Here is a 9,530-nt window from a genome sequence, read left to right as displayed (position 1 = left end):
GCACCAAGCCAAATAATTAGCTTTAATAGCAATATTTCTGCTTTTAGATGGGTAATTATGACTATTTAAAGATAGATTAACAGTTTAGTAATTACCCACACATGCTTCCTCTACATCCTTTCAAAATAAAAGCACCAAATGCCAATTATTAGCTTTAACTGCACTGTTTTTGCCTTTGAATGGGTAATTATGATTATTTAAAGACTAATTGACAGTTACGCTATTACCCCCACACATTTCCTCTAAATCCTTTCAAAATAAAAGCACCAATTACAATTTATTACCTTTAATGGCAAGATTGATTAGAAAATCTGTGGTTTTGAATACTAACCAATCGTTAATGAGACTACTTTAGAGTTCAGTAAATAACCACTCAAACTTATTAGGGTGCTTTTATTCTGAAAGGGCTAAATCTAAATCTTTTGCTTTAATAGGGCTATTCTTGCTATTGAATGATAAATTATGACTATCTAATGACTATTTTATAGTTTAGTAATCACTCACACACAGCTTCTAAATCCTTCCAAAAAAAAAGCACCAATGTAATTTATTACCTTAAAATGGCAAGATTTTTGTTTCTGACTGGTAAATTTCTACTAGTTATTAAAGTATTACACAGTTAGGTAATTATTTACAAATACTTTCTTCAAATCAAAAAGATAGTCAGCTTATTTATGATTGTCAACAATGCACCTTGTTCAACTTTTTAATCTTTGACATCTTTTTACCTTGGTCAACTTTTGAATCATTGTCATCTCTTTAATATTGTCATAGTATGACCTTGGTCATCTTTTTAATCATCATCTTTTTATTCGCCATCTTTTGTCATCGTTTTAATCTTTGTCAACGTTTTCTTGTTTTCATCGTTTTGCCGTAGTCAACTTTTGGACGTAGTCAACTTTGTGACGTCAGCAGCTTAATCAGCGTTTGTCATCGTTGCGGCAGCAGATCAGCTCTCCCACGTAATTTCTCGAGAAATTACTTTTTCTAGTTTTATGTAGCTGTTTTGATTAAGCCCATCTTCTTCTCATTAGTTGCTTAAAACACTTTTTGAAGGTGCGATGTGAGTTTACCTTTTGGTAGATGCTCTTTTCTATAAGGTACATTTGTCCAACTAAACGAAATGTGATGAATAAAAAAATAACCAAGATACTATGATTACAGAGGCTAAAATACAACCTTATATAGTACAGTATGTCATAGGCGACAGCTGGTTCTGTAAGTCTTATTCAAGTGAAATTAGGTCAAGTGTGAGGCGTGACACACCAGTAAATCCCACAGTATGAGGAAGCATTCCTTCTATAGGTGTGCATTCAACCCGGAACAGTCGGATGGTGCCTTTTAACAGAACAAATATGTCACAACCTGGACTTTCATTTACCGTTTCCTGTTTTAGTTTGGTACTTCCTGTTTAGTTTTTCTGTCTGCCTTAGGTCTAGTTTTACTTACTTACTTATAGGCAGGTGATACATTTAAACCCCAGTACTCACCACACTCACGGCCAGATTGTTTGACCACATACCTTTAGCAACTCACCTGTGTACCAGTTCTATTTCTTGTGTTGACCGTGTCTTGCTTGCTCCCTGTTAGTGCTTTTGGACTTGGCCTTGTGTATTGAACCCATCCTGGATATCGCTGTTGCTGACCTGTGTACCGACTTTTGCCTGCCTGACCACAAACCTGACTAAACCTTCACAAACCTAAGTTCATGCAAGCTGTACGTTTGGGTGCTTCACCTTGCCACCCCACCCTGATTGGTGACAGTACAATCTGCCAGACCTGGACCCAGCCAGCCCCAGCCTGTTAGCCTTTTTTGTGGAGTACATGGATTGGTTGGCCATGGATTCTACATAGCCGGTTTGTCTGAGCACTTCCGTGTGTGCTACCACTTTTTAAAAGACTTGGTGGAGGCACCCATCCTTGAAGCCCGGTTAGTCAGCAAGAATGAGGTAGAGGACATAATTATGATGCGCAAAGAGCTGGAACGCGCCTGCCAAGACACCGACTCCTCGCCTGTTCCCCGTTCTTTCCTCAGTCCTGGCTTGCCATCGGACCCCTGCTCCTGCCTCGGCGCTGACACCACAGTGGTCTCCAGCTCATGTTTCAGCGCCAGCTCCACGACGATTACCGGTTCAGGTTTTGACTCCAGTTCCAGTTTCCTGTCTCCACTCTGCGCTGAGGAGTGGCTTTGCTGAATAACGCTCCCAGCTCCCCTCAGCCTTCATCTCTGGACCCTGTACTCACCCCTGACCAGGGTCGCCAAATCTGGAAGGCGCTGAAGGCCCAGAGTGTCCCCGATTTTGTTGAACCATCCTCAGACTCTGCCCTGACCCTCGAGAGGAAGAGATCGTCTCCCAACCCCCAGCGCACTGGCCAATGTCGGTGGAACAGAGTTATAGCCCAGAGGACTTAGAGTTTATTCTCCCTCTCCCCATTGCTTCCTGGATTGTGCCCCAACTCCGTGCCTTGCCTCTGTTCCTGGCTCAGAGTCTGCTTCTGGTTCAGCCCCTGTTGATGCTGCTTCTAGTTCTGCTGCCACTGTTGGTCAAAGACTGAAACCCGGCAGTCCATGCAGGGTGGGCGGAGGGAGGACTGGTGGAGGGCAAAAATCAAACACAACCAAGTGAACACATGAATCCATAAAGGTGAACAACACAAAGTCCATTACTCGGCCGAGTAATGGACGGCAGAGGTTGCGCCATCTTTGTGGCAGAGGATGGCGTCCTCCAGGTGGGGAGCCGCCCCTGAAACAGGACCGTCAAGGTGGCCAACAACACAGGAGGCAGCGCCACCTCTGCGGCAGGTTTCGCCGAGGGCGAGGCCACCAGTCAGGAAGACGAGACGAGAGCCGGCAGGAAGCTGGAACCAAAGACAAAGACAGATGCTTCTTGCTTCGTCGGCGGCCACCTTGGCCCTCCAGTCTCCTAGACAGCTCTCTGCCTGGAGGATGTTGTCGCTATCTGTGGGCCTTGTTTCGCGTCCGTCATGGTTTGGACTCGGTTGCTTCCTTTTGGTTATGGAATCTGTCTTGGACATCTGCCTTGTGTTTTGTTCTTGTCATCATGTTCTAGTCATGTTTTCTGTGTCTTACCTTGTTTTTGCCTCCCTGACCACAAGCCTGATGAAACCTTCATAAACCTAGGTTCATGCAAGCTGTGCATTTGGGTCCTTCACCTTTTGCTGATCGGTGACAAAATGAACAAGGTGTCTGCCACAGCGCTGCCTCATTTTGTGCCTTTTTAGATACATCAGTGATCGTCCTTTGACCGGGTGACTATGAACATTTTGGAGAATACAGTGAATACATTTTATGCAATAATAGTAATTGCCTTTGTCACAATCATTCCAACTTCACGGTAAAACAAGGGCTAGTTTCAAACAGAAACTTTTTCTGCTTAAAATTAGAAAAAAAGCTCCAATAAAAGCATGTGAGAAATACTGTATGTTTTCACAACCCATCATCGAGCACTGTCACCGAATCAAAAGGTGACGCTATCAAAGATATTAAAAGTTTTATGATTCATTTCAAATGTAGGCTCTGCAATTTTATCAACCACAGTTATTAAATGGAATTGTTTTGCTTAAGACCCCGTAGTCACACATTAGGCTTTTATAGCGTCTAGGACATAGAGTTGCACAAACACGTTACTGTTTAAATGATATACTGTACTAGATCCATTTAAGCGAGAGAACCTTAAATTTATTTAAGGTTCTCTCGCTTAATTAATTTATTTGTGTTATTTAAGGATTTATTTATAAATCTGGTCCTCTGGAATTATTAAAGCTGTAAATTAGTTGCCGCTCTCTGCTGTGTTGACACTATTTAACTTTAAGTTGTTATACCCAAACTTAAACATGCATTGTTGGTTAGCGCTTCGGGGCATCTGTCACATCTGACACTGATTAAGCTACTGCTTAAGCCAGATACAGTAACACACACATGCACAGATGAAAGTAGGACAGCGCAAAAATTTGCTTGCTCTAGATAAATAAAAACGTGAGAAGCATGCCAGAAATTCAGGGTCACCTTAATATCTTGATTGCTATTTATAAGAAAGGAACAAAACAGAAAGGAAAAATATAATTGTTCATTGTCTGAATTCCTAAAAAATAAACATGTCACGTGACAATTTATTCAGCATGTATAAAAATCGTGTGGAGCAACAAGCCATTGTCTTCTGACAGCAGCTTAGAGTTGGATGCTGCAGGGAATTGGAGAACACGACCTTCATCTTTTCCACAGGTTTGTTTTACATATGTTGCTGTATATGCTAATGATAACTTATTTAATGTATTGTATGAAATGTAATTATTTTAATATAATTATTTAATCATATGACTTTTCTTTTTCTTGCAGAAATGAAGCTTGTTCTGTGTCTGCTGGCTGCAGGTCTTTACCTGTGCTCGCAATGCCAGGTGTTTGCTGGTGAGTGCTGCCTTGATTTTCTAAACCTCTTTAGACACTAGTAGGTAAAGTAAATAATATAATGAACAAAGAATAAATATGTATTTCTTTTGCCCAGAATATCATGTGAGCAGAGCTGATATTGAAAAGGCTGTGGCCGAAGCCAAGAGCATTGTGGACAGTGCTTACCTTTTCTCCAGAAGACAGTGAGAATCCAAACCTTTTCAACAGCTGTAGTATCATTTTAAAACTAATAATATGAAACTGACCTGTACATTTGTCACAGGTATGTTGACCGTGCGAAGAGGAATGCTGCCAGGGGATCAGATATCAGGCGGCTGTTGTACCAGCCTCGTGGCCAGACCCGTAATGCTGTGCGTGCTGCTGATTACATGGAACAGACTGTAAAACTGATCAAGACGTCTCTGCAAGCGCGTCATAAACGCTCCATCAACGAAACAGGTGAGACCATTCAACATCCTCTGACCCTTACCTGAAGATAGTCTGTTTGCACATTGTCTGTAGCTGAGGTCTGTGTTGTGCTTGTTTTCCCTTAGATTTCCTGGATGCCAGCACATTGCAGAGCATTTCTAACGCGACAGGCTGCACCATTCAGACTCGTCCCCTAAGCTGCACTGGAACTAACAAGTTTCGCACTGCAAGCAATGTCTGCAACAACAGGTGAAATTATGGATGGTTTTATTTCACATGAATAGACTGTGAATAACCTGTGTGTGTTGATGACGGCACAGTTTACTTTTTAACAAGCTATACAATAAACTAAAACATTGCATTGTAAATACATCTATGTTTTTCTTCACTTTCTAATAATTGATTTCTGAAACAAATAGACAAAACAGCCGCTGGGGCGCCTCCAACACACCCTTCAACCGCTTTGTCCCAGCTCAGTATGAGGACCAGATCTCTCTGCCCAGAGGATGGACCGCTCAGAAGCCAATCAACAATCACGTACTTCCTCTGGTAACATTCTTCTGTATATTTGGTGCCCACACCATGGTGTGATGCTTGTAGAATCGTAGGAGAAATGTTTTCCCAGTGTATGAATAATCTCTGTGCTGTCTTCAGGTGAGGGAGGTGTCCAACCGTATTGTGAAAGCTAACGTAATTGAGAGCGACTCATACTACTCTCACTTGCTGACATTCTTCGGCCAGTGGACAGACCATGACCTGACCCTGACTCCTACCTCACCTACAGTCGCCATATACAGCGACTCTCAAACCTGTGACCAAAACTGTGATCAAGTAGAGCCCTGTTTCCCCATAAAGGTCAGTATCAGTACAATAAAGCAAGAATCCACCTAAAGCACCAACATATGGTTGCCCACTCAGTGCTAACTGCTTGTTGTGATCCACACAGGTCCCATCCACAGACCCTCGTTACACCTCAGAGTCACTGCGGTGCTTTCCCTTCACCCGCTCAGCAGCCACTTGTGGGTCTGCTCGCACCTATGGTACAGTGGCTCCCCGCGAGCAGCTGAACGCCCTGACCGCCGCCATTGATTCTAGTCAGATTTACGGTTCAGATGACAGCACAGCTCTCTACCTGCGCAACCTCACCTCAGATCGGGGCCTTTTAAGAGTTAACACAGACTACACTGACAACGGTCGTGAGCTCCTGCCTTTTGTCAACTCAAGCGTAAACCTCTGTGTCAACCGAGATCCTAACTCTAGACCTCCTAAGGAGGTGCAATGCTTTGTGGCTGGTGAGTGGCAGCCAAACATTGTCGCTTATGAGCTACTAAGCACTTTATAACATATTCCCCCCGCAATTTGTGACTTTTTAGGTGACATTCGCTCCAGTGAGAACATCGCTCTGACCTCAATCCACACCCTCATGTTGCGTGAACACAATCGTCTGGCTCGTGCTCTGGCCAAACTCAATCCACACTGGGACGGTGACAGACTGTACCATGAGGCGCGTAAGATCATGGGAGCATACTTCCAGGTGAGAGGAATGGGTGAATTACATGAGGAGCTTTCTTGCAATCATTTAGAAATGTGTCTGATTCCTTTTTGTCTCTCAGATTATCACCTACAGGGACTACTTGCCCCTCATTGTTGGGCCAGATCTGATTGCCAAGCTACTGTCCAACTACCCTGGTTACGATGAAACCGTGAATCCCAGCATCGCCAGCGTGTTTGCCACAGCTGCATTCCGATTTGGTCACCTGATCCTTCAGTCTTCTGTGTTTCGGCTCAATGAGCAGTACCAGGAGCATCCTAAATTCCCATCTCCCTTACTCCACCTGACCTTCTTTCAACCATGGAGAGTCGTATACGAAGGTCACAGCCAATGTGTTATATTGTCTAAGTCTTTACTAAAACCAGCACACATGCAGTTGATTAAATAGAACTGTATGTTTTTTTCCTCAGGTGGTGTAGACCCTATTCTGAGAGGGATGATAGGTAGGCCGGCCAAGCTGAACCAACAGGGTAACATGATGACAGAAGAGGTGAGAGACAAGCTGTTTGAATTCACCGCTAATCTGGCCCAGGACCTGGCCTCTCTCAACATGCAGAGGGGACGAGACCATGGAATCCCTGGTATTTATTTTTCTATTTGCATATACATTTTGCCTGAAATACTCTGATTGGATCTTTAAACCTCAGTGTTCTGTTGTAGGCTACAACGCATTTCGCAAGTTCTGTGGACTGTCAGAACCTCAAAGTGAATCAGACTTGGCTGAAGTGATGAAGAACCGAACTCTGGCCAAAAAGTTTTTGGCTCTCTATGGCACACCTAATAACATTGATGTGTGGGTGGCAGGAGCATCTGAGCCATTTTTACCTGGAGCAAAAGTGGGACCACTGTTTGGCTGCCTGATTGCTACCCAGTTTCAGAGGCTCCGCCAGGGAGACAGGTACAATATACCAGACACTGAAACGTGTGAAAAGACAGCTGTTAGTTCTATATCTTACAAACATTACCAATCTGCCCAATTTTAGGTACTGGTGGGAGAATACTGGAGTCTTCACTGAGGCACAGAAGGAATCGTTGCGTCATGTCTCATTTTCCCGCTTCATCTGTGACAACACTGGCATCACTGAGCTTCCCCAGAATGCCTACCTGTACAGGCCTCGAGGATCTGGTTACGCCAAATGTTCAGATATTCCTGCAGTTGACCTCAGTCCATGGCAAGGTGTGTTGGTGTTTGTCAAACCTTCTCTGACTTCATTTAACTGACAGTGAATAACTTGTGCTTTGGACATTGATGTTTTTTCTTTTTCATTTAAAAGACAATCGAGGACCGCCAGGGCCACCAGGACCCCCAGGACCACAGGGACCTTCAGGACCACCAGGACCACAGGGACCAAAGGGACCAAAGGGATCATCAGGACCACAAGGTAAACACTACCACTCTTAACCATAAGTATTGAAAGTGATAAAATAAAAGTATCAAATTAAAATGGTTCCTTTGTCATACCAGTATTAATTATATATTGTCTATGTCACACAGGACCCAGAGGTCTATCTGGACCAGCAGGCCCCGCTGGACCTCCTGGCCCTGTGGGAAAAGTTGCTTTCTCTGTGCAACTGGGCTCTTCTACACCTAGGAATGGCGCACCCATTAACTTCAATAATGTCATCTACAATGGGCAGAAGAGTTATTCCACCTCCACTGGTCGGTTTACCTGTAGCGTCCCAGGTGTTTATGAGTTTGAGTTCCACTGTACAATCAACAGGAACAACGGCAACATGGATCTGTACCGCAATGGCAGGTCCATACTGCACTCATACACCAGCCAGCAGAACGGCTACATCAGTGCTTCTGGCAATGTGTACATTAGGCTGGAGAGGGGAGACCAGGTGTGGCTGGTGGCCAACGAGGGGGCCAGTGGTTTGACCAGAGACAGCACCTTGTCGGGAGAGCTGCTGTTCATTGAGTAGAAAACTGCCCACGATACGGCTTCAGTTGAGTCAGGTTTACAACTTTGGCCAAACCTAGAAAAAATACATTTACAATAACATAGTTGTAGCTACAGCTCTGAGGTTGAGGACACCTTTAGATAGTTGAGAGAGGGAGAAGAACAACTAGAGGGGAAAAAGAGACAGCTGACAATGTGAAATGCAATGAAATAAATCATGTTTGAAACAACTCTTGCTTTCAACACATTGTTTAATACTGAATGAAGCACACGTTCTTCACAAAGTGAAAATTCATAGATAAAGTGTGGAATATGCCACATAACCACAAATAAGTAATTATTGTAAAAACTATATAAAGTCTGACTAACCTTTTGTAATTTTGTAATATTCTTTTTATCTTTAGAAGTGATCATTTTACTATACAACAGATGCGTTTTCACCTGTTTTAAGCTACTTATTTCTTGGCACACTAAAATTATCATGTTTAGAAAATGTAATTTTTAAGTTGCTGAGCTTTGTAATGTAAGTGAATATTTGATTTATAACACCATTCTCTTATATTCTTTAAAGTTTTTAATCAATGCTAGGTCAGTTACGCCATGTTGTCTACTAAGCAATGCCATTTTTCTTACCAAAATTTCCTATTAAGATCATTATTGTATTTTGTGTATGTCTTTAATAAAGCTGATCATGTAATTAGGCTGTAATTACTGTATGTGCTGCACTTTCTTGTTTCAGTACTCACTATAAGAACATATAATGAGAAACATATTAAAAAAATACTTGGTTGAGCTCACATAAAACTGCAAAAGCACTAAAACACCACAATCTGGCTAAATTAATGGGAAAATACTGTAAAGCCACAAACAAGTAAACACCCTAAAATTAATTGTAATATGTGGTTTAAATTACAGATTGTGCAGATTTATGTTTTAATTTACAGTTGAAAAACATTACTATTCAGCATAAAATATATTCCTTTCTACATTAAAAAGATGTTAACTATACTGTATGACAATTATTATTTAGGTACTGATTAAATTATATTAGTAAAATTGATTCAAGATTAATCGGAGCTTCAACTCGTGGCAGCGGATGGCTGCCCAGATTTAAAGCTTCACTCAAATGGCACTCAAGATTTAGGAAGAGGATTTGTGTCAGCTCTTTTGCAAGTAAAAGACCAGGAAAGCATCGCGTCCAGACAACATCTTGCCCATAGTTTGTGCAGATCAACTG

The 9,530-nt window shown here is 42.5% G+C and overlaps 1 protein-coding gene across 1 annotated transcript; it reads left to right on the top strand.

The window, feature by feature from the left end:
• Positions 1–4,155: 4,155 nt before the first annotated feature.
• On the top strand, positions 4,156–9,001 carry LOC114862169 (eosinophil peroxidase-like). Its single transcript, XM_029162237.3, has 15 exons — positions 4,156–4,243; positions 4,358–4,426; positions 4,524–4,611; positions 4,692–4,867; positions 4,963–5,086; positions 5,257–5,386; positions 5,492–5,692; positions 5,784–6,129; positions 6,211–6,371; positions 6,451–6,709; positions 6,800–6,970; positions 7,050–7,287; positions 7,373–7,566; positions 7,664–7,771; positions 7,885–9,001. Exons 2-15 carry the CDS (start codon positions 4,360–4,362, stop codon positions 8,313–8,315), a joined length of 2,694 nt encoding a protein of 897 aa, XP_029018070.1. The 5' UTR covers positions 4,156–4,243; positions 4,358–4,359; the 3' UTR covers positions 8,316–9,001.
• Positions 9,002–9,530: the final 529 nt, after the last annotated feature.

Source organism: Betta splendens, chromosome 9 (assembly GCF_900634795.4).
Source record: "Betta splendens chromosome 9, fBetSpl5.4, whole genome shotgun sequence".
In the NCBI taxonomy this organism is placed as follows: Eukaryota; Metazoa; Chordata; class Actinopteri; order Anabantiformes; family Osphronemidae; genus Betta; species Betta splendens.
This window is presented reverse-complemented; position numbering and strand designations above follow the sequence as displayed.

Coding starts and splice junctions, on each gene's coding strand:
- LOC114862169 (XM_029162237.3), top strand. CDS start 4,360: ATGAAGCTTGTTCTGTGTCTGCTGGCTGCAGGTCTTTACCTGTGCTCG. Junction 6,710..6,799: donor ATGGAGAGTCGTATACGAAG/GTCACAGCCAAT, acceptor TTTTTTCCTCAG/GTGGTGTAGACCCTATTCTG. Junction 7,567..7,663: donor TGACCTCAGTCCATGGCAAG/GTGTGTTGGTGT, acceptor TTCATTTAAAAG/ACAATCGAGGACCGCCAGGG.